The sequence below is a fragment of the Lichenostomus cassidix genome, chromosome 1Aa (genome assembly GCF_008360975.1).
Source record: "Lichenostomus cassidix isolate B80296 chromosome 1Aa, HeHo_3.0, whole genome shotgun sequence".
NCBI lineage: Eukaryota > Metazoa > Chordata > Aves > Passeriformes > Meliphagidae > Lichenostomus > Lichenostomus cassidix.
In genome coordinates this window covers 34,962,469-34,987,150 of record NC_139480.1, presented here as the reverse complement: position 1 = coordinate 34,987,150, position 24,682 = coordinate 34,962,469, and the positions used below count along the sequence as shown (strand labels likewise).

General features: G+C 41.1%; 1 protein-coding gene across 1 annotated transcript in view; it reads right to left on the bottom strand.

Annotated features, from left to right (window-relative positions):
• TPH2 (tryptophan hydroxylase 2) overlaps window positions 1-15,377 on the bottom strand; it is a 49,863-nt gene extending 34,486 nt beyond the window's left edge. Inside the window, exons 1-6 of the mRNA XM_085045066.1 lie at window positions 15,220-15,377; window positions 13,329-13,481; window positions 11,578-11,761; window positions 11,369-11,469; window positions 7,527-7,594; window positions 1,294-1,490 (exon numbers count right to left, since the gene is read on the bottom strand). Coding sequence (XP_084901192.1) covers window positions 1,294-1,490; window positions 7,527-7,594; window positions 11,369-11,469; window positions 11,578-11,761; window positions 13,329-13,481; window positions 15,220-15,324 — 808 coding nt within the window. The 5' untranslated portion in view covers window positions 15,325-15,377. The remainder of the gene's footprint in view (window positions 1-1,293; window positions 1,491-7,526; window positions 7,595-11,368; window positions 11,470-11,577; window positions 11,762-13,328; window positions 13,482-15,219) is intronic.
• Between the last annotated feature and the right edge of the window lie 9,305 nt (window positions 15,378-24,682).

Sequence of the window (24,682 nt, the reverse complement as noted above, 5' to 3'; positions counted from 1 at the left end):
AGAGTGTCCCTATGTCAGATGAGATCCAGAGGGAAACAGTTTCAGACTCAGTGACTTTAAAATGCATGTTTCTCTCAAAAATTAATTCTTTACTCTTTCGAAGTTTTTACAGGACAGTGTTTCAAGTTTTTCTGCCACAGATAGTACTACCTGTTCCATGTAGTCTGAAAACATATAAACATATTTCTGACAGAAGTGTGAGATTTTCAATTTCTAGCTAGCGAGAAAATACCTGTACAATTTGGCATCATTCCTTAGAGACAGTAACACAATATATGAGAGACCCAGAAGGACATGGTCAAATTCAATGAATGACGAGTCAACTATTAGCAAATGACAAGAATTGTGGATGAAGTACAGACTGAGGAAAGTAAGCCTATCATTACAAATTCTTTATTTCCTTCACTTTTCCACATATATATATTTGAGACCAAACGGTTTGTTAATTATTCTCTTACCAACATATAAGTTGTTTGGTTTTTTTTTTCAAACACCCACATCTATAATATTCTAGTTCCTAAGTAAGAGCTTTAAGGAACAAATATATGTATCTGAAGGGACCTTTGAGGAGAAATTAAAACCTTAAATTAACTCTTTGGTGGCTTTTCTTCTAGAGCTAAAAAACACAGCTCCATGTCTGCCACATTTTCCGTATAGGATACGTTTACATTACAGCTCAAAAATAAGATTATTTTCAAACTTAAGTATGCAATAGACTGATCCTTTAAAAAATAAAATCAAACAGAAGCACCACATCACCTGCAGTGTCCAACATATCTTTCAACATACAAATGTAAGGACTAGCTTCATGAGGTCTTGAGCACTAAGGAAAGCCTCATATTCATCAGGCTACACAACAATGTGCCAAGCCTGCTCTCCTCTTTAAATTCGGTTATCATGGCATTTGACTCCCTCTTCTTCCTGCCTGGCTATTTGGGGGATGCCTAGTGTTGTTATCAGAATTCCCAATTTGTGGCAATGAGAGAGCAGCACTAACTCAACTCTTTTCACTGTACTGAAGGATTTTCTCCCTGTACAAGATAACTTCATGCTTTACATGTTCAGCTGATTCACTTCTCTCCATTTCATACTAGCAAGTATCTACATAAAATTGTCTTGACTCAAAAAGCTCTTTGCCTTGGAGAACACCAAAAACAGAATGATACTTCAGGCTAAACTGAAGATCACTGACGATGCTGAGTCTTTTCATTCAATGTGCTTTGTACTCCATACTAAAAAAAAAGAGTGTTTTCATGAAACTGTACCCACTAATAAACCAAATACAAATCATACCTTTCAGAAAAATAGAAACATCTTCCAACTGAGGCACATTATCTTCTCTGTATCCACAGTACTTGGTCAGCAGAGGAAAGTTTTTTAAATATTCACGACAAGCATGGGTGGGATAGAGTTTACTGAGTTCCCTAAAAACCACCCCCCAAGTTTTAACTTCTTCAGCTGTGTACTCCACTCTGGGAATGGGTTGACCACTGTACAAAAAAAAAATACAAAACACATCTGAATCCAACCAGACTGTAGACAGATTGTAGATTGCAACATTTCCACAAAATATATTATTTAAATAAAGACAAATGAGACTATTAAAACTATTTGAACTATTTTAAATTGACAGCTTGATGCTTCTTCCTTAGAATTATTTCTTGATGCTATGATGTACATATTCCATCATTTCCTTAAGAACTGTATTTCGTACTAAGCAATCACATTATTTCTTAATCTTTGCACATCATAGTAGAAAGATGGATTTTTTTCTATACAATGCTCCTACACCAGACTAATATTCCTCCACTTATTGCCACTGATGCCTTTGCAAGTGGATAGCTGAAGATCCTGATTCAATCTAACATGTAGATTCAGTAAAACCTTCATCAGACTGCACACTCTATCCATTCTTTAAAATACATACAATCACACAGCATCAAATGCTGGGTCAAGGTCAGGCAATTACATAGATGCTTAGAAATGTATTGATCCAATTAAAATTATATTTATTGCTTACACTGTTGCTTACATGTTGCAGATATGTTTGGAATCCTAAATTCATGCAGGACTACATTATGAGGAAGCTCATCTCAGAGCCAGCAGCCCAGCCTAAGTGAAACTAAGCCTTTAAATACATCTCTTCTTTTTTAAAATTCTGCCGTCTTCCTCTGCCCCCTCCCCTTTGCAATGATGAGCAGATATTGCAAGGCAGGAGACTTCCAGGGTACCTGCAAATCTGTTTCTGACATCCAAGATTTGCCTTCAGTAGTTACAGTTAATTCAAAACTGACTGACAGTGTGAACACTGCAAAGAGCTCCTTCCAACTTGCACTGCCTTGTATTAAGCTATAAGGAATTTCCCATGTCATGGTCACAGGCCATCATCTCATGTCATTAATTCCCCCTAGAAATGTTATAATGTTTATCTGGATTTAATATTCACAATATAGAATATGTATTCTCTGCAATCTGCCTTCTCCTCAGGTGTCTTCTTCTGCTGCACTGTAATGGTGTACAGATTGGCAAAGGGATTCCACAGGATCCTCCTCCACTCCATCAGTCCTTATCTCTCACTCTCCTGCCACGGGGCTGGGAACATGAGCACTCCCAGCCCAGTGCTGCAGCTTCCCCAGTATCACAAAGAGCAGCTGGAATGGCATATCAGGCACAGGGTACTCCACTGCAGCAGGAGAACTGCAGCACTGGGCTTTTGCTGGTGGTTGTTGCCCAATTCATAATCCTGTCTGCACTGTATAAGGTAACAAGCAATAAGTCCTCATGTCACATTTGATTGCTGCTGTGCAGTCCCTACATGCACAAGAGAGGATCATCTGCCCTACATTCATTGTGGTTGTCCCCTCATCTTTATTGAAAACTTACCATTTAATCCCTTTGCCTTTCATGATATCAAAGGATTTTGATTCATGGCAGTTATCTGTCAGTCAAAGGCAACTTTGTATGAGGTACTCGTACTTGGTAAGGACTGCTGAATATCCAATACATGCATTAGTTCCCTGTCAGCCGCTTTTGCAGACATGACAAGAATTGCAACACATTTAGAGAAATATTTCTCATCCACAGAAGCTGCACTGGGTCTCTGCTCATCCTGCAGTGGGAGACAGTCCTTCAGGTGTAATATCTGTCTTCCCCCTTAACACCTCATCAGCCTTAAGCTGCCTGCCAGCTCATGGAAAGCATAGCACAGCTACCCTAAATTGTACCATACACGACAGATACAAGCAGGTTGCTACTCCATCCACTTGGGTTTGCCAGAATACCCACCCTCATCCCTTTTTCTTTGGCCTGACCTCTACTATGGATAATGCCACAGCCAGCACTGGCGGATCAAGGAGGAAGATACATTTTACCAGTGGAAAAACTCATATTTCTATTTAGCCTGTCACTAAGAAAGGCATAAATACAATCAAGGATCTGAAGTTTGTTCACTGCTCACTAAAAGGTTTATAACTTAGTTATTGTTTCAATTAATTCATTAGCACTGAAGTAAGGTTCACTGAACATTAATTCATTAATCGGCTTTATGCCTAGGAGAGCTGATCTTATTTCCAGCTGATCATGATACTGCTTTCTTTACAGAGAGAATCAAGGCAGCCAGACTTGAGGGAGGATCTATGCCTTTCTCCCTCAGCCCGGCAAGCCTCAGATTTCTTACCTTCTTATTTCAGCAAGCAAGAGCCACCTTGCACTCAAACACTTCAATAAATCATGGAAATGGCCAACCCACACAGCCGGTTTCCTTGTGGCTAAGATGACTCTACAAGCTAACCTAATCTGAATTTTTATTTCTCCTTATTAAAATAAGGTCTTTCTGTTTTGCCATGGTCATGAGCTATCAACTCATATTATTAACTGCCATTTAAATATCGTATGTTTCCTCCAGATTTCATTTTCTCAACATTTTTCCAAACCCTAATCAGTCTCAAAGGACTAATTAGCAAGATTAAGGCATTTTCACTATCTTTGGGATGGAAGCCAAGTGAAGGAGGGAGGAATATGGTTTTTTATGGTTTTTTTGGTCCATTTATTTCATACAGATCATCTTCACTGCTGTGCTCTGTTAACATGTCTTTTCCTTTAACACCCTGCTCCAGCAAATACCTGCTCCTCCAAGTTCACTTTGCAACATTTCTCTCTCTCTCTCTCCATTACAGACACCACTTTATGTTCAAGTAAAGCAAAGCATCTACCACAATAGAACAGCATCAATTTGTAAAGGAAATGCTGACCTGGGATTTTCAACTCAACTTTTTATGGAGCCAATTCCTTGCAGCCAAATCTCTTTGTTTGATTTTAATTTTTTTAAGGAAACAATTGTGGGTTGTTGGTTTTTTTATTATGGAAAATGAAGAGTAGAAGCACATCAAGCCTAAGTAAGTGATTAGGAAGGTCACCTGCCTGGAAGACATTGAGAGGTGTTTGTCCCCAAGAAATGTAGCCCTTGCAAAAGAGCTGTTCTTTTAATATAAATAAGTAAATAGTCATTAGACCACAGAAGAGAGTGTGATGAGACTGTGATGCAGTGTCAAGACACCGATAGTAACTGAGCTCCACAACATCAGAAACAGAAGCAGCCCAGCTGTAGCAGCACAGTCTTCCCTGAGTTGATTTGCCTTTGCTCAGCACAGCTTAGGCTGTGCTGCAGCAGGATACTGAGGGTGTCTCCCTGGGCTGTCTCTCCATGGATACCCAGAGATAGACTGACTGTGCAGACCAGTGGATACAGCACATCCCTGGGGGTAAGGATAACCACTGCAGGGGACCTGAAGTACAAAAGAGATTTTGACACGTTAGGTAACTGCCCTAAGCACTGGTCTCCCAGCCTTTTTGTGGTCCCTGGCTAAGAGTATTTGAAAACACTTGGGTTTTTTTGCTTGTAATAAAAGGACAAGTTTAAAATCTTTTAAAGGTTTGAAAAGGTAAGTGGAATGAAGGAGTACATCTGAGCAGTTTTGCTGAAGTACGAGATCTGGTCCTCAAATAACCTCTGGTTTGGATTGTTTAATTTTTGCAATATGCCTACAAAAATGTTCTTAAGCCTTCAAAATCTAAGGAAAAGGTTTTCCTTTCCTGTATTTGTTTTATTTTCTGGAAATATGCAGTATTACTTTATGTGATTTTGCAAAAAGATGTTTGTCTACCAGTTTCAGGGTGGAAAATAAAGCCCAGACTTTGAAGCAAAAGACTAACTGCTGCTTAGGAAGCCAGCTGCATCACCTTTCCAGCACTTAGGCAGCTGAGAGGGAGAAGCAAGGAAGATCTTACCAGATCTTAACAGCTGTAAAATGCACAGTGCTACTGCTACAGTCATGGGTAAATGGAGAACTATCCCACTTACTGAAAGAGCTTAAGAGCACACACAGCCTGCCCTGTCCACAGGTATCCACTTGACATTTCACACTGCAATAAATGCTAGGGAAGAAGCACTAACTTCACTGCAAGCATTAGACTAAAAGAAAGATAATAAATCAATCAGCTGTAAATAAACATACTGACAAAAAGCTGTTTCAATTTACATTTGAAAGCTGGCTAAACGCAGGGCTTACCTGGGCAGCCTAGAGAGCTTCTCTGCCAATAAACACCTGCCCTAGCAGGCAACAGCTCAGTGTGCTAGATGGATGGCATAAGCACCCAGCTAAACAAATACCACTGTGGGCAGAAAGAAAGGCAAACAAGCACTAGCACCTACATGTGTGAGACTGGTAATAGCTTAATGACCAACTTGGGACAAAAGGAAAGGAGAAATATAATCAGAATTATATGGTCACAAAGCAGAGTTAATCCTTCTGTCCCCTCAGCCTTCTGCAGGCTGTATAATAGCTTTATACTGAAAAACCTTCAAAAATTCAATTTTTACTTGATTCCTGACAGGATGTTACGCCTGTAAGTGGAAAAAAAATTTCCCGTTTCATATTCTTAAACCACGTAGGTAGAAATCTCAAAGGAGAAAAAATGAAAAACCTGAAGAAGTGTGGAGAAGAAAATGGAAAAGAACATGAAATTAATATGTTCTTTCCCTTGAGAAAGAGGGCTTAAACCTGTTGCAAATAAAACCTAGAGTAGGACTAGAATTAGTTCAGTGCTTCAGTGATAAGAAAATTGCAACACAGTAGGTGTTTGTAGGTAGAATAGAAAGTTTCCTAACTTCCATGGACTATAGCAAATTGAAAATACTGACTTGAAATGGGGAGGAGGGAGAATCAGAATGAGAAAACACTTGCAGTGTACTTGTGCACAACCACCAGTTTCTCTAACTACATAGAAAAGCACTGACTAAATTCTAAGAAATTTGGAGCTGTGTTGGCAAAATTGATAAATGGCATTTTGCAGCATCCAGCAGAATGATAAAATCATAGAATTGTTAAGGTTGGAAAAGCCCTCTGGGATCATCAAGTCCAATTGTTAACCCAGCACTGCTATATTTACCACTAAACCTTGTCCCAAAGTGCCATATCCAACCTCCTTTTGAACACTTCCAGGGATGGTGATCCCACCACTTCCCTGGGTAGACTACTCCAATGCCCAAACCCTTTCAATGAACAGATGTTTCCGACTATCCAATCTAAACCTCCCCTTGTGCAGCTTGCAGCCATTTCCTCTCACCCTGTCAGTTGTTATCTGGGAGAAGAGGCCAACTCCCACTTCACACAACCTCCTTGCAGGTAGCTGTAGAGTGAGTGAGAAGGTCTCCCCCCAGCCTCCTTTTCTCCAGGCTAAACAACCCTAGCTGCTCCTCACAGGATTTGTGCTCCAGACTCTTCCCTAGCTTCACTGCTCTTCTCTGGACACCCTCCAGCACCTCAATGTCCTTTTTGAAGTGAGGAGCCTAAAACTGGACACAGGATTCGAAGTTTGGCCTCACTAGTGGGTGAGTACATGGAGAAAATCACCGCTCTGGTCCTGCTGGCCACACTACTCCCGATACAGGCCAGGATGCCATTGGCCCTCTTGGCCACCTGAGCACACTGCTGGCTCCTGGTCAGATGCTGCCAACCAGCACCTCCAGATGCTTCTCAACTTAGCAGCTTTCCAGCTAATCTTCTCCCAGCCTGCAGCACTGCAGGTTGTTGAGACACAAGTGCAGGACTCAGCACTTGCTTTCTTGAACCTTGTACAATTAGCCTCAGCCCAGCATAACATGCACATCAAAAGAAAATTAGTGAGCTCTTCCAGCTACTAGGGGATGCTAGATTTGTGTGATTCAGCAGTGCATCAGTTTGTCAGCAAGACACACAAATATTTGTAAAATATTTTCTAAATTTTAAGCAGCTGTGAATAAAATGCTAGAAGAGGGAGTGCTTGCCTTTCAAATGCTTTACTTGTCTGCACTTGTAACAAAAATGTAACGGGATTCCAAGGATCAAGTTTGTCATTTATAGCCTACACTAAACGAGTAAAAGTTTAAAGGATGACTTTGTCTACTATTAAACTTCATTCTACAGAATTAAGTAGAGCATGAATTCTAACTAGTCAGCAGCACAGGGAAGAATTATGCCAGTACTTACTATTTATAGCTCATGGCAACATCCACAAAGTACTTTCTTCTCTGTCGATAGGCATTGTCCTTAAATCCCTTAAGCAAGGAAGAAGAGAGTAATTTAAAATAAGGACATAAAATTAGCTGTAAGAATTATTAAATAAATCATTAAAGTGTTTATTTAGTACTTCGTTGCATAGTATTTTGATAAAAATGTCTACTGCACTGCAAGAGAAAATAAGGATTTTTTTTCATCTTTTTCTTCACGGAAGTTCCACAGGAGTTCTTTCAAGATAGTTTTGTGCATAGGTACAGTTGTTCATCCAAGATGTTGAAAAGGGAAACTTTCTTTTGGTCATTTCATCTAACTCATGTTTTCCTTGATCTGAATGGAGATCTACACACAGGCACATAGCACAATAATCTACCTATTCTTAATTTATCTTTCTTCAGTAAAATCAAGCATCTAAAGATCATATGCAACTTATTTTGAAGATTCTTATTTCAGCAGTTGCCATCTTAACCAACACATTAGGAACTGAACCACCAGCCTCCAGCACCAAGTGGGCATATTGCTTCAGTTTGAGTTACAAGGGAAGGGCTCTACCTCATGGGCTACAGTAGTCTCACACCTTTCCCATATTAAGAGCAAAAGAGTTGTGTATTACAGTTACAGCTATTCAAAATTAGAACAAGATCTCTTTTATATCTGTAAAATATATAGACACTTCAGGTTTGGACTACAAGAAGAGTAAACCATTTTCAAAGTAGAACTGCCAACCTCTTGAAAATAAGAAAAGGTAAAGAGTTGTCTAAGTTCCCCAGTTAGTAGCCCAGAAAGTGCATTTAAGTTTCCCCCAGTAAAAGCTGAAAATTAAAATATCTTTTTTCCTTACTGCTCACATAGACAGATGCAAAACACTAAAGGGAATGAAAAGATAACATTGCTTGATTTGAAATATTTGTATGAGCTTCCATAAAACTCAGAAGACATTTTACTGCCCCATAACCAAAGCTGTGCTGCTGGGGCAGAGTATGGGAGGACTTCAGAAGACTACAGAAAGCCTCCTACTCAGAAAGTTTCTTCGACTGGCAAAAAATTGCTGTAATCTGGGGGTGCCTCCTTGTCTCCTTAATCCCGTTTGACGTAAATGTTGAGTTACTCAGCTGAAGGCCATTCAAGACCTGGAAAGTGATGGAAGACAGCACAGGGACTTAAGAGCTTGTCAAGTGTAATGAAACTGAACTGAAATCATTAGCTATTTTGGAGTGGGTTAGGGCTAAATTGCTGAAGTGGTGCTATCCCTACAGGTTCTATAATAGGATATTTCTCTTTAACCCTCTGGCACCTACATGCCTCTGCTAAGGAACAGGGCAGGCACCTGGAGAGGCCTTTTAAAGGCCAGTCACAGACATAAAGGTTCTTACCCCATTTCTAACATCTCCCATGCTACATACGCTAACAAACGGCATGTAAATTGTGTTTGTAAGAGTTCTCCCAAGTGTAAAATATATATTCATATAATGCAAATGTCTTTTTTTGTTTTCTGTAAAACTGAAGGCAAATTTTCAGCAGAGTGCTCAAGTATTTAATGAAGGTACCAGCTCAGAACATAAAACAGTATCTAATGGTCTGTCACAGCCATAAACTCAAAGCTGGAATGAGCTGTCACTACAATCTCTGTTTGAACCAAATTATGGTTAATGGTTGAAGACAATCAACAGGCTTTTCCCTTCTCAGAAAATGTGAACTAAATCCTACCTTGTCACCAAAAAGTACCTGGCAGAAACCAGGATCCAGGAACCCTGACTATGGGTCCTCAGTATGGCAAAGGGCTCCCACATGATAGAGGAGGCTGGGAACAAAGCAAGGTGATGGTGAAGATTGATGATGATGATGATAATGATTGTGGCTGGTATGTGGGCAGGTTACACCCGAGGCAGGGAAGTGGGGCTGTGTCAGAGACTGAAATGTTATAGTTTATGACTTACACATCTTCAAGAAGGACTTCTGCCTATTATAGCAAAACTGTACAAAAGCTGCAGAGAAGACCACCATGCCCTGAACAGGCCTTCTGACTGAGGCCCTGGCTTGCTTGCTGATGGAGATAAGACAAAGTGTCTCAAAGAAAAGAATGCATTCACAGAGGGATCAAGCTTAGCACCTTCAGGGTGGAGACCACACCCCAGAGATATCAACTGCCAGGCCAGCATAGACGCTGACACCAAAGTGTGGGGGGAGAGAGGCTTTCGGTGTTAAGTGGAAAAGCCTCTGGTCAGAGGCAGTGAACACCCAGAGAAGTGCAGCTGCAGAGGCTCCTTCACCCTGGGAAAACCTCATCCACACAAAGGACAGCCGAGGGGGTGTCATGGCCCATCAAAGGCCCCTTCAATGGGTTCCCCAGGCCCTACACCAGACCCTGCACCAAAGATGATGCAGCAGATCCCCAGCGTTGCAAGGGACAGTGTCAAATCTAACCCCCTCAGAGACACGTGGGCATTCCCACCTGCCCAAAACATGTATTAACCCACTGGATTCTATACTTTTTGGCGTGGTGGCGTGGTGCAAGGGTGATGGGAGACCCTCACTACTCAAAAGACCTGATAGAGAGGAGCAACAAGATGTCGTCGGGACCTCTGGAAGGGTAATATGTTTCTATCTAACCCCTGTCACTCTCTCTCTGTCTCGCCCCCCCCCACACACACTTCTTTTTCTATTTCTTTCTTTTCTCTTTCTTTCTCCTTGCCTCTTTTACTATTAAATAAAATATACCCAGTTTTTGGCACCAACATCTAACCTCGTTTGGTCTTAATCACATTTTTTGAGACATTTCGAACCTTTTTGGGTTTGATCCTTTCTATTCACAGAGGCATAGCTTTCTTTGCTTTTCTGTATTTTAACCGGATAGTAACAGGCTGCCATGGGGCCTTGTGATGGTGTCCATTTGATATATGTGCACAGGAGTGAGAATCTGTGCCCAAGCTCCCACCACAGCACAAAATGTGTGCAACAAAAAACAAAGGACACTATCATCTACAGCTAGAGTTTAATCTGATTCTATTACAAGACAATCTTATGGTCAGATATCTTAATTCACTGCCTACTTGCTTTCAGCTAGAAGTTTCTGACAATTCCAGTTTAATGCAGCCTATTTTAGGAATTAATACAACTACCTACCACCAGTATCTTTCAGTCAAGTCATTCAGAGGTAAAAACTTGGATTTATAAAAAGAGAAAATATTTTAACGCAAATTATTTCAATCATCTGCCATCTAAAGACTCAGAGGTTAAGCATTTGTAGACATTAGTCAAAAGAAATTAAACAATAACAAACCCATTTTTCTGTCTTTTGCATTGAGCATTTGGCACTAGTACAGATACAGCTTGTGTATGCAGGGTTGTCTCCTGCCACCAAAGCCAGGAAACAATGAGAGACACCTTCCCATCTGCTGCATTCATCACAAACGGGAGCATGTTTCTCTGTTTTATCTTGTAATTACCTCCTTCGTAATTCTTTCTTCTCTGATGCCTACTGACAGTATCAATTCTTACCTAAGAGCTATTTGTGGTAGAACTGAAGGTCATATTGATCTAGACTCTAAAGTTCGAAACCTTTCTATCAACCAATTCAATTTTTAAAAAAATGCAAGCAGTACAAAAGGGGATATACTTGTTAAACAATGAATAGGTTTTCTGGAGGACCTCCATTTTGTGTATCCTTCAACAGAAAAGGAAAACTAATTCATGGAAACCACTGAAGAGAAACCAGTCCTCATCTTCTGAAAACAATCAGCAGCCAACAGGCTTTTTATTTGACAGGCAAATAACCTGAACAAATTATCTACAGGACAATTTTGTGTTACACTTACAGGGTGATCAGCATCCAGCTCAGATCCATACATCAAAACTCTCTGAGAGCATTTGTCTAACTCAGAGATCTTCCTGGGGAACCAAGGGACACAGTCAAGATCTGTAGGAGACAGAATGCAAATTGAATGGATTGGAGGGTAAGATCATGGAGATACCTGTGCAAAACATCTATCAGTGTCTAAACCAAATGATACAAAAACAGCCTTGCCTTCTTCATCAGTCCAGATATTTTCTGGTGGATTGAGAGATACTATATTAGTCTGAAACTTGAGCAACTGGATTAGTTCATTAAATTCTTTCTTACTGCAGTCACAGTCCACAAAAATTTCCACCTCTGAATTCCTTCTCTTTGATTTTCGTGATTCAATATGAACCATACTCACATGTTTTTCCTGTGGAAAGATGAAATAGCAGATGAAATACAGACATACCCAGAAATGCAATGCTAGAAGAGCAACGTTGATGGCATATACCTCAGGAAAGTTTTTCCAGTTATTAAAAGGCCTCTTTATTGAAAGTATTTGACTGACTTTCTACAGACTCCAATTTTTCCTTTTTCTTGCTAGATAGAAACTGTTATTTTTCACAACTATTCTTTCACCTACTCAGTGAAGCTAATAAAACATTTGTTAACTTCCAAATGGGAAGAAATTTGTGTTTGTACCACCATTTGCCTGCTGTATTGTATATAAATGTCCATTTTAGGTGAAAGTTTCCTCTGGTACAGCCAACCAGCAGTCTCTGGTTTTACATCTCTGGATATACATACATAGCTCTTTTACTGGCATGCTCCATATCCTGTGTACACGGTGTAGCAACCCAATCACATAACAAATTCACTTTTATCTTCCCTAGGCTAAGCAGAGAACAAAACCCTGCATTCTCCCTCATAGTACTCAAATCATTAAGTGACTACATGAATGGGGGTGATACCTCTGCCACACCTTTCAGAAGCATTTAAGAGACCAGAGTGAATTCTATGCCAATTCCCAAGAAGGGGTAGTAGATGTGCAAATCCAAAATTTCAGGTATGAACCCATATAAGCATTTCAGACAGAGCTGCAGTTAGACACTTAACCCTTGGAGAAAAGCTGAAAACAGAACTCCTGCAATTTCTATTATTTCACTTAGGTTTCTGCTCTTTTTATCAAAGACCCTGCTTTCTGGCAGACTCCCTCCTGTGGGTCTAACTCACCCCTTCTTCTTGGCTGGGGGCTCTAAGTATCTAATCTCCATGAGCCTTGGGAATCTGTTCCCAGAGCCAGATGCTGTGAGTGAGCACTGGTAACACCCACTGATCTCTCACTTACCTCTGATGGTTTGGCCTGAGAGGTAGGCTCCAAGCCAAGCTCCTAACTTTCTCTTCACTGCACTGCACAGTCTGAACAACTTAAGACTTTTATCATATTGTTTTGACTATCCTCAGACATGTCTCCAAGCATTCTGACCAGAAGTCCGACCGACAAGCACTGATTGCATGGGGATCTATGTAGGAACCAAGACTTCACAATTTACATTCCAGTTAGACACATAAAACCCTAACCCTGCAAATGCTTAAAGGTGTCTCTACCTTCATGACCAAGCAAGGCTGCCACCAGCACCACCTGACTGTATGTAACTTAGATTCCAAACTGCTCTCTGAAAGTGCTTCCTTTCATTGTGGCCTGCACAGACAACTTCAAATTTAATTTACAGTGTTAAAAATCATGTTGGAAACCTAAAGGGAATGATGTGAACATCAGCATCACTGTCAAACTTTATTCCAGAAAACGCTTCACGAGCCCAAAATGCTTTGTTCAATGGGCCATAAAATTTTCAGTTACTTTTATTCAGTTCTGCAGAGCGAGTGTAGCTGCACTCTGTTCCTTCTGCCATGGTCCATTAGATTTATATCAACAAAGAGCCTGGCCTCAGTAGCTGTCCTCAGACCAGCCAGCATAAATGATTTGTAAGTGTTACCTGGAAGAGTCGGAGAGCTTTCACCAATCCACCAACTTCATTCTTCAAGGAAAACACCACAGCTGTCTTTCCACCTTCAGAAGCAGATTCACTTTTCCCATTCCCCTTATACCCTTTCTTTTCCTCATTTTTTCCAGAACTCGATCTGTTTAGCTACAAACGGATAAAAAACATGATCATTTCAAACAAAACAGGCATTTCCCACAAGAGAAATTTTTGTTTGAAAATAGCTGAACAGAAGATCCTGGCTTAATTCAAAAGGTAGTGTGTTTACTTGAAATTGGAATCACAGGTTAAAGGCAGCTGCTAGAGATGATTGTGTAAGATGCCAGTCATTACAAAAAAAAAAAAAACCTAAGGAAAAGTATATAAATGGGATACAAAAATGATGGCATTATTAGGGCAACGCTATCATTAGAAGTAAATATGGAGACAGTCTAAATTACTGGTAAAGACTTCAGATTGGTTGTTGTAACCTGAATATTGCTGCTGAATATTGATAGTTATGGGGCAGGTCACTCCTGTTTTAACTTCAGTAATATCTGGGATTTGGCTAAATCCTTTTCACATACATCAAGCACACAACCTCCACATGAAGCAACAAATGTGCTGTTTTTACAGCATCTGTGGTTTTTCATTGTGTGCTGCTTTCTATGAAGTCAACTGTGCTTCTGAGAATCTCAATACTGTCAGCTCCTCTGGAAAACAAGGGCACTTGGTGCCTTCCAAGACTGTCACAGGTTCCCTAATACTCTCAAGAGAGCATTACCCAAAGTGATGACTGAAAGACCCTCTCAAGCATTTGAAAACTAGAATGAATACCTACCAGTAGAAGAGGCTGAACTTGAATTTTATTAGCCATGCTCATTAGTACACTTTGTAATTAAACAACAGCTAACAGAACAACTTTCCTAAGGAAAATCAACTATCTGGAGCAAGTGCGAGTCCTCAGGAAAGGAAGTCTTTTATAGCAGAACTCAGTGAAGAAAATAACTCAGATATAAAGACAGTAAAACAAGATTATTCAATTTAATTCAATGCTTTCACTAGAAGCAGAGCATGTACACACAGGGATATTCCACATTTTACTATAAAGACAATAGGCCAATTCATAACTGGTACAAGCCCATACATTCTGTTGGTTCTATCCAAGTGATAAAAATCTTCGTCTGTCGCAAAATTTTATAGGAGGCACAGTCTTCATAATCCTATTTCACATACTCAGAGCAGGCTGTCTTATTTAGGCACACACACATTTACCCGTTAGCATACAGAAGTTTATCCCACGCTTGAAACAACCCAAGCACCTGTTGCACCCACACCATCACCTTACAGAGAACCCTTTCTATCTGTCTCCTGACAGGGCTTTCCAGCAGCCTCCTGCACGGTGCTCCCACGTGTCCCTGCCCCGCAGTCCCGCGGCAGCAGCCGGAACACAGCAGCATGTCCATCGGCACCGATGCCGTGCGAGTGCGCGGCAATTGGGTCTAGCCAAAAATGCTTTCTAGATCGTGCTGTGAGGCTCACGAGCGCCCTAAAAACGCAGGCTCTGCTGATGTATATAGCCCGCTGGACCAACCAAAGACTTCCAAAAGCATTTAAAACCATGTGAATTGCACCCCGATGCTTTTCTATTATTCCAACAGCAATACGGTTCATTTCTGCAATAAGGCTTGTACTACTAATGAAACTTTTTTCTGCTATTTATGACACTTTTAAGGCAGCGTTTTGAACGAGGACCGGTTGGACAGCAAAGTTAGTTTCACCGGCCCCTACACCTGCTGAGAAACTGCTGCCTTGAGCGCGAAGCGAGGACAAGGAGGACGCCCGGCTGCCCGGCAGCGGCTCCGGCGGCCCCTGCTCCCCCTGCCCGCCCCAGCCCAGCACTTACGGAGAGGCTGCCGGCGGCGGGGCGCTCCTCCGGCAGGGCCGAGTCCAGCGAGAAGCCCCTGCGCGCCCAGTACTTGCTGGAGAACATCATCATGGCGGGCTGCATGGGGCCGGCGGCGGGCGGGGGGCAGCGCCGCGCTCTGCCCGCCTCGCCCGCCACCGCTCCTTTTATACGCCCCCGCCGAGGCTGATGGAAGCACGATTACGGGACACTCGTCTCCGGGTGACGAGAGCCGCCGGCAGGCGGACGCCCACGGTCCCCGCTCACCTCAGCCGCCGGGGCGGGACGGGACAGCGCAGCACGGAGAGCGATCCCGCCGCCTCGCACCGGCTGCAGCTTCGGGAAGCCGTGCCGGCAGGATCTACGGAAAACTCCGCCGGCAGCAGCTCCGGGAAGCTGTGCGGGCAGCAGCCGCGCAGGTCCCGCTGCGGAGCGCCTGCCCCCGCCCGCCCCTGGGGCTGCTCCGGGCGGCGCCATCGCCCTCCCCTCACAGCTGCTCCGAAGGGCCCGAGCGGCACGGCCGGCCCGCCCTCTGCCCTCACCGCGGCACGGCGGGCAGGGCACGGCACGACAGGGCTCACAGCCTCTTTTACCTTCCAAATCTTCTCCACGACATCCCTTTGGATACACAGGTTACCTTAGAGCATGTAGCTGTGAACAGCATGTCAGTTTCCCTCAAATGCATACAGAGTTTTCTCTGTTCCACCACACCAGGCAGGGGAAACTGACTTCCCCTTGAAAAGCACCATCGGTGACTTGCCCTGAACCTCCCGAAAGAGGGGCAAACTAGCTGAATGCAACATCTGGCTTCACATGGCCTTAACTGGATGTACACAGATTGAGAAGAAAAAGTTGAAATCAGATTGACTGAAGGTGGCACATTGAGCAGGGAGCTGCGCAAGGCAAGCACAGGAAAGTATCCTTGATAATACTAAGCTCATGTCACATCTAACTCAGCTGCAGACTGCCTCTCTTCATAGACTCAAAGCCTTCACCCTCGAAAGACTCCACACACCTTATAACTATAATTAACATGTCAGCATCACCAGCGAATTAGTCTTGCTCTTCTGCAAGACCAACACAAAAGCACAACGAAAGATCTGAGGTTTTTTCTCCCACAGAGTATCATGGAATCATATTTTATCACAATGAAGAAAAAACAGCAAAAGTTTCCAGTCTAAACTGGCTGCTGACAGTGAGATACTTCCCTTCTTAAAATGGGTGGTCATGCTCCATGTTCAGGACCAGGACAGGTTCACAGCTGCCTCAGAACTCATCAGAGGCCTGAGGTAAACCCTTTTAGACTCACTTGTCCAGAGTTTCCCAGGTGTAACACGTAATAAGCATCCTTTCTTCATGTTGGCAGTAAGTTTATAATAATGTTTGGTTTCTCTACCTGCTGCTTTAATGCAAATCAATCATTTTTGTTACACTAGCCCACAAAGTTTTATTTCATTTTCCCAGTCAGAGAAAAGCATGTCTATGCATATTATTAGCTCAGTTTCATATCCAAAGTTATCAAGAGATGTTCTCTGTCCTGTATTTTCATTACTTTTGATGATAGGAAAACAAGCTGGTGTCTTCGGACTTTGATATTCCTACCTGCTGTGCATGAGATATGTAGACACCATTCCTGCAGTTGAGCTATTTATGAGTGAGGTTGCTTAGCACTTTCTGAATGCTCCAATGACAAAACTGAGCACCCCTGAGTTGCCTGTTCACTTGCAGGCATGACAGAGCATGATTTTATCTACCATTAGATGCTGGCTCTGCAGCTGGGACATCACTCAAATATTGCTGTGGACCCTACTGCTCCATAGCCTTGTTATTGGTGCACCTCTGTGCAGTAACCAGAGCACAGCAAAGGTTTTGTCTCTCATTTTGTCTCTCTTTTCAGCATGACTCATAAATGCAAAACAAACCAAGGTACATTGTGCCAGCTGGTGTTAATAACAGGTAGGAGGACTCAAGTGCTTCAACTATTTTAACCATGCTGTCTGCCCATGTGTCCCACAGAGAGATTGCTTCTTCTGAGAAAGAAGTTCTTCTTTTGCAACTTGTATTTTGTAGGTGGACTTTGCCATATCAGTGCCAGATTAAAGGACATTTATGGACTGAAAATGTTTATTTCTTCTTTGTTCTAGCTGGTGTACAGCAGAGATGGTGTATGGCTCTGGGAATATTGCTAAACTACAAACTTTGTTTAGAGTTCAACTAATTTTTCTATAGTTCACAGTGCTGTATATTTAGAGCAAGTGAAGTCTTAAAATCAGTGACCAAAAAATTAGAAGTTCATTGAAGCACCCGTTCAAAAATACCTGTTCTAGAGCATGTGTCAGGGTGCCACACAGCAATGTTATTTCGCCTTGGGAAATGGAGTTAATGTTGGTAGTAAGAAATGGATAAGCTTACTTTTGTCGCTAAAATGTACCTTATTGCCTATAATCAGAAATCAGAATCTGCAAGGTCCTCTTTACACAAACTTTTTTTTCCTTTCATGAGAGAGCAGAGTCACGGTTGCCTGAAATCCTTAGCTATGCCCATTTTAAGCTTCAAAAAATGCAGAATTCTCAAGTGAAAATTTAAAGCAAATCTGTGAGATATTTTCAATGTTTGAGTAATTTCCCCCACACTAGAGATACCAATTGCCAGTTTCAGCATAGTTTTCCTTAGAACTATTTGTAACATTTACTGTAGTTTGATTTAACCAGAGGATAAGTTTCACAGTGCAGAGCAGCTAGTATTGATCAAGAAACTATCTGAATTTACCCCTGGCTCTCCCAGATCACCACTAAGTCTTTGTCTGGAGGCATGCTACAGCAGGAAGGAGAACTCTCAAGTCATGTGGAAGAACAGAGAAAGAACTGAAGCTGTGAAAAAGTATCCAAAAAGCATGAAGAACGATGGCTGCTGCAAGGATCTAAAATGTAAATAGCACTATTATTCAATGTAAGGGTCAAAAAGGCAATGCAGAGTATAGATGTGCTTATTATTAATGTAAGAGATGTTGATACAAGCAGAAAACAGAAGTCGCAATGCCTTTTCAAACCACATTTTTGTTGGTAAAACAATGATTTTTACCAACAAAAATTGACAAGTGGACTAACCAAAGGGAACAACATGGGAAGAAGGATGTACAATCTGTTCATGTTTATCAGAGATGCACATGCCAACTGCAAAGCCCATTTCTCTGAGACATGTAGGTCTGCTGAAAAAATCTATGATGGCAATGTACATTTAGTTTCAGGTTTTAAGTCATGAAGATATGGGAAGCATGGATTTTCAAGCAGCCAGCAAAACCATCCCAAGATACTGTAGCACTAAGGGGATTTTAACCAAGTGACAACCATTGGGCAAGAATATCTACCAAATTATGGACTGGCTAGGAAGGTCTGGGAATATGGATGATATGATGAACATGAAGTGAATTCACAATCTTCAGCCAAATAAAGGCTCTGAGAAGGAACTAGGAACTGACGATTTCACAGGGGGAAAAAAGGATTTCAATAAATTCCATTATTACAAGCACCAAGGAGTGGGAACCTAGAGCAGAAAGACAGTTCTTTCCTTACTCCAGGGAAAACATAGTTTCTTCAAGAAACTGTTACATTATAGTGGAAGTGTGGTCTTCTACTACAGTTTTACTAGTAGTAACATAAGTCATTAGTTTGTCATTACGTTCAGTTCAAATGAGGAACTTAGAAGAGATGAAAACTAGGACCGAGCTACTAAATACAGGCAGAATAACACATAGATAAAGGCTGTGGTACAAAATTCAAAGTCATTAGTACAGGACATCAAAAGCAACTTTTTTAAAAAGTTAAGTTTTTCCAGCTGCTGCTCTATTTATTATCAGACCACTGAATATAAGGAAAGGAGAAAACAAAAAAAACCCTTAAAATTAGCTAGGTATTTAATACACTTTTTAATATCATTCTTTGTTAAAGAATCAACTGTGACCAAATGTCTATCATAACAAATAGCAAGGGCAGAGAGATAAGCTCTTTGTTTTTAACAAGATGAAACAATGTTGGAGAATACTTGTGATAAGTCTGCTCATAGCAAATGAGAGCACAGAAACCACACTTACAAAACAGGCTCATTAAACCTCTGCCATCAATAAATATTTTAAGAACTCAGGGGAAGAACAAGTAACAAAAGACTGGAAACAGGCCAAAATTATGCCAGTCTCCAAGAAGATAATGAGGAGGCAGAAGGGCTGAAGAATTATGGACCAGTCTAATTTCATTTTTTTGAGAAAACAGAAGTACTGAAATTATTTGTAAAGATCCAGAAGATAACAGATGATTAAACAGTCAAGACAGATTTGCTGAGAACAAATTGAGTCAAGCAAATTTCATTTCCTCTTATGACAGTCCTGTGGACCAAGGCAAAACAATACACGTCATTCATCTTGATGGTACTGAAGCATTTGGCATAGTCTCTCATAACATTCTCACAAGAGAGATAAGGAAAACAGGTACAGATGAAAGTAATGCATTGTACAAAGGGGTGGGCTCGCTGTTAAACGGAGGGATGCAGAGAACAGGAGAGCCTCAAGTATCTACCCTCACTCCTATACTGTTTAATAAAAGCCTTACATGAGCCCCTAGAGCCCAGCTGTAAATTCCCAGACCATACTTACCTCAAAGATGCTGCAATAGTTACAAAATTTAAACAGATGCTGGGGCAGAGAGGGCTGCTTACAGATAACCAGCTCAGCTGCACAAGCATCAGGGAAGGCAGACCTCATGTGAGGGCAGTCAGAAGTTAGAGAAAATCTCCAGCTGCATGCAATCACTCCATCTGCCCTGGAAGTCCACAAGCACCTGAAAATTGCTTGCATAATGGATTGCAGGATCTACAAAGGTATCCTGCAAACAGATTAGACAGGCACCTAGCACAAGATAGACGTGCCTTCCAACAGGAGATACTGTAGCTAATCGATTATGAACAAGCTTTTAAAAGTGACTCCCAATATTGCAAACCTGGAATTTTAACAAACTTGTTGTATGTATATATACAGGTATTCACTGCATGATGAAAAAACCTGTGGTATTATTGATCTGGCTAAGATAACTTAAGTCTGAAATTTATCAGCTCCTTTATGTTGTTCACCATATACTGCACAAATTAATTGTAACAGCATAAAGGGTGTAGCAGCCCAGGGCAGAGTACAAAGAACCAGGATTGCCACTTCTCATCGCAGTAGTTGTACCGTTTGTTGCTTGAGGAATTATCATCTCCCTGAACCTAGAAGTTTGTAAAGACTTATTTTAAAGACTTTCTTGTTCTCCTGCATCACTGACTTTTAACAGTAAAACCACAGGAGTGTATGGAAGCTTTCCAAGACCAATGCCTGAAGGTAGCATGCACTGATGGAATCTAAATGTCATCTTGATCAATTCATACACTGAGTGTGTGTTGGAAAAATTTCTGGTGTTGCATCCCGTTGAGTTATGGCAAAGAAAACAGAACATCTGGATACCATTTGCTTGTATGCAACACAAGCAAATTTTTTTGTACCAGCTTCAGATGGGTGCTTAAAAAGTGTTCTATTCAATACAGTAAGATTTTTTCCCTAACATGATCTCAGACACCATCAAGAATGGTTTGGCTGCCATCACAGCCAAAGAGGTCAGGCTGGGGTGCAGTTTACTTTCCTCACAGTAGCCCAGATGGTGATGTGTTTGGGCTTGTGCCTAGGTCAGCGTTAGTAACACACCAGGGTTTCAGCTGCTGCTGAACACTACACAGCACTGAGGTTCTCTGGCTGCTTCCCGGGGGTGGGCACTGGCCTGAGAGCAGTCACAGCCAGGACACCTGACCCAAACTGACCAAAGGCACATTCCATACCACACACCATTGTGCTCTGTAATAGAAGTTCAAGGAAAGGAGGAGGAAAGCAGGAACATTCATGATCATGGTGTTTGTCTTTCCAAGGAACCTGTGGTGGGGTCTTGCTTTCCAGGAGGTGCCTGGACACCTGCCTGCCGATGGGCAGTAGCGCATGAAATTCTCTTTGTGCTTTGCCTGCAGGAGCAGCATTGGCTTTCCTGTTAAACTGTCATTGCCTCAGTCCATGAGCCTTCCTGCCTTCCTTCTATTTTCTCCCTGTCCCATGGGAGAGGGGAATAGGCAAGGGGCTGGGTGGGTGCTTGGCTGCTGGCCAGGGTCAACTACAACACTCCGAGAGGAAAGTCATGGCCTTTTGCTGAACTGCTGTAACCTGGGCAGCAGTTTAAGCTCTGCACAATGGGGCTCTGCAGGGAGTTGGTTAATAACAAGATTCATCTGTAGAAATAGTCTAAGTGATAATGTTAAGGTGGGGTATGTGTGAGCCTGTATACTCAAAATACATACTATAATTGAATTCTTTCAAAACAAAACCCATCTAGAAGACTTCATTTATTTGAATTACATAGACAGTTTGAAATATATATTTGATTCAACTGTGAAATTCATTTTGGATGAGACAAAAAGTGACATCCTACAATATATTGTTTGCAATTCATCAGAAAAATTCAATTTGTGCCAAAGATATTGTGATTTAACATGAAAAAATAGCACACATTCTCTAAAAAATGTTTAAGAATAAAATCCTCACTTGAATGAAAAATTAAATTCAAGCTTAGTTTATACAAGGTCTGCACTCCAACAATATCACTTAATTGAATAGCACATTTTGAAGTCCCACTAAACATGAAGCACAACTTGTAACATAATAAAAAACCCAAAACCATTTGAAAGCGCCTGCAAATCAAATATAGTATCACACATATATGAAATCTGTCTGTTAAGTGCTCAGTTATGTATCTGTGTCTCATCACGTTATCAACACTCATATACAAACCTCATTGTCACATCAACTACTGAGCTAGACATAATTGCACAGACAGAACCAAGGGTTCGGATTTCCTGCTTTAAACCCAGCCACCATAGAGCAGCTCATGGAAACTTTTATGTAAGAACAAGTGCTGACTTCTCTCGCCATGGCTCTTTCACACAGATGGCACCAGCCACTGACTAAATATTCAGAAAAAACATGCAACTGATTTGAAAAATATATTTTGAGATACTTAGCCAACCACAGGTAAAGCTTTTATGAGTCATTCTTCTGCAGCCCACAGACCAAACTTCAGTTTTAAGCTGCATCAATGCAAGAATATTGACTAAAATCGAGTCTGAGGAATAGTTAACACATTTCCTGAACAAATTGTTAATCCTGTATTCAGCCCATTTAATTGCTTTTATCCAATACTATTTGTAACATCAGTCAATTCACAGATGCACTTTTCACATGTCACTAACCTCTTCAGCATGGTCATCTATGTTGTCCAACAGGGAACACATGTTTTGAGGAAAATATAGCTTCTACTTACAGAAATTCAACCCCATACTTGGTAAGGCTTCATTTGCATCACAGTAGTATGCACAAATCATGCTAGTGGGTACCAAAACTACTTCATAATCCAAATTCTGACTGCTAATTTACAAAAAAATCTTTTTTTTCAAGTTAGGAAAGTCTTGTAACAGAAAATTATTTAGACAAGTGAGGAACAAGTGCCTCATGTGTTTTGAACTAAAATATCTCAAAAAGTGGAAGCTAGAAGAACAATTCTTAGGGGTTTCTGAAAAGTTTCATCAATAGAGCTTCAAGCTGCTGCTCAAGAATATATTTGAGAGTAATGAGGAAACCAGTTCCTCACTATTTGGCTGACTGAGGCCAAGGACTTTTGTCGAGTAATGTGTGAGGAAAAACTAAAGAGAATAATTACTGAGGCACCATCAGCATTTTAAAATTGTCCACTAGAAAAATTTAAAGGTTTTAAGAAAAATCTTGTTAGTAACAAAACTGGGCTCTGTTGAACATTAACACCTTAATTTGAATTAAACAGAATAACCTCAAGAATGTACTTTCAAAACAAGTAAAATTGTCCAAGCAGGCAAAATGAGAAAAAAGTCTGTTTTAAAGAGAACTACATAAATGTAATTTTTGGAACAGATAACTGGAAAACTGCTAAGACTGAAAAGTATGAAGTTTTAAACCTCACCCCCAGAAGACAATTATCTTCAAGTCAAGCATTAAGAAACAAAACAGGTTTGCAGGAATTAAACAAGTATTGCCTCTTTAATGGCCTGACAGCTGTAACCAAAACTGTGTTCAGAGTTAGTTCATATTTATTATTTCTAAGCAATCTAAATCATTCACATACAAAAGAAATTCAAACATCCTGGACCTTCAAAGCACAGCATTTCATGGCATGTCAGCCATCATGATGCTGATTAAGGCCTCTCACAGTGTTTTGTAGTCTCCACCGAGACTAAATCCATCTCTAACAATCAGGAATAGTTTGGTGGAGGATGAGGTTCCTCCTGCAATTCTTTGCAAGGCTGCCTGTCAGCAGGAAAGGAACTGCAGATACCAAATGCTGCAAGGGGCCTTTGATCTTATTGCTGGGAAGCTGAGCAAGCCTATCTACCCCGAGCCCTCCACAGCAGCCGCGCACTGTTAGTTCACAAGCAACCTTCTCATTCTTGACATCCAAGGGCTTAATACAAAGGGAAAAGTTGAAGAATTATACCCAAAAAAGAAAGGCAAACTTTAAGGGCTGGTAGATTTGCTCAGCAGCCATAGCTGTAATTCTAAGAAATGACGGAATTCCTCTTAAATACGCTTTTCCTAAATATTTGAATATTCATGTTTAGTCAGTTAGGTGTTCTTCAAGATCTTAGTATCTCGCATACCATTTTTTGTGACTGCACATCTTGAGTAACTAAAAACCATGCATAGTTAACTGACAGCTCACACACTGCAGTTGTAGACATTTCCCTCCTCCCCCCATAGTTTAGTTACACATAATTTTTGATAAAAACATTTTGCAAGTACACTTCAAAGTGAACTAGGTGCTCCAAAAAATACTGAAACTAACTTAATATCTTTGAACCGAAGTGTAGAATATCTAAGTGCTAATGCCTTTCTGTATTCTATGTCACATTAAATTAACTGCCAAGAAGTACAATGCTCACCATGGAACAAAGGCATGATGCTTCACAGTAATTTCCTGGGCAGGAAATGAAAGGCTGTAGATAATGCTGAGCTGTGAATCCTTGACTTTCACCACATAGGACTCAAGTTCTTATTAACTGATGAAAGATAGCACATTGACGATATTAAAACCAAAATCCGTACTGATTCAGCTGTCTAGTGTTTGCTCACAACTGGTGACAGAAGTTGAAATCGACACCCAAATTATTGTAACAACTTGATTTATCTATTAAAGCATTTTGTATTACTTGTATTTGCTTGAGATGGCAAAATAACATTTGTAAAAGTAAACTGCTCCAGGAGAAAAGAAAGCTCTGCCATATCCCACATGTCAACCACCTAGAGAGGAAAAGCGTGTTCCACTCTGTACCAACAAGCAGACACTCCCACAGCCCTCCATTACCCACAAAATAT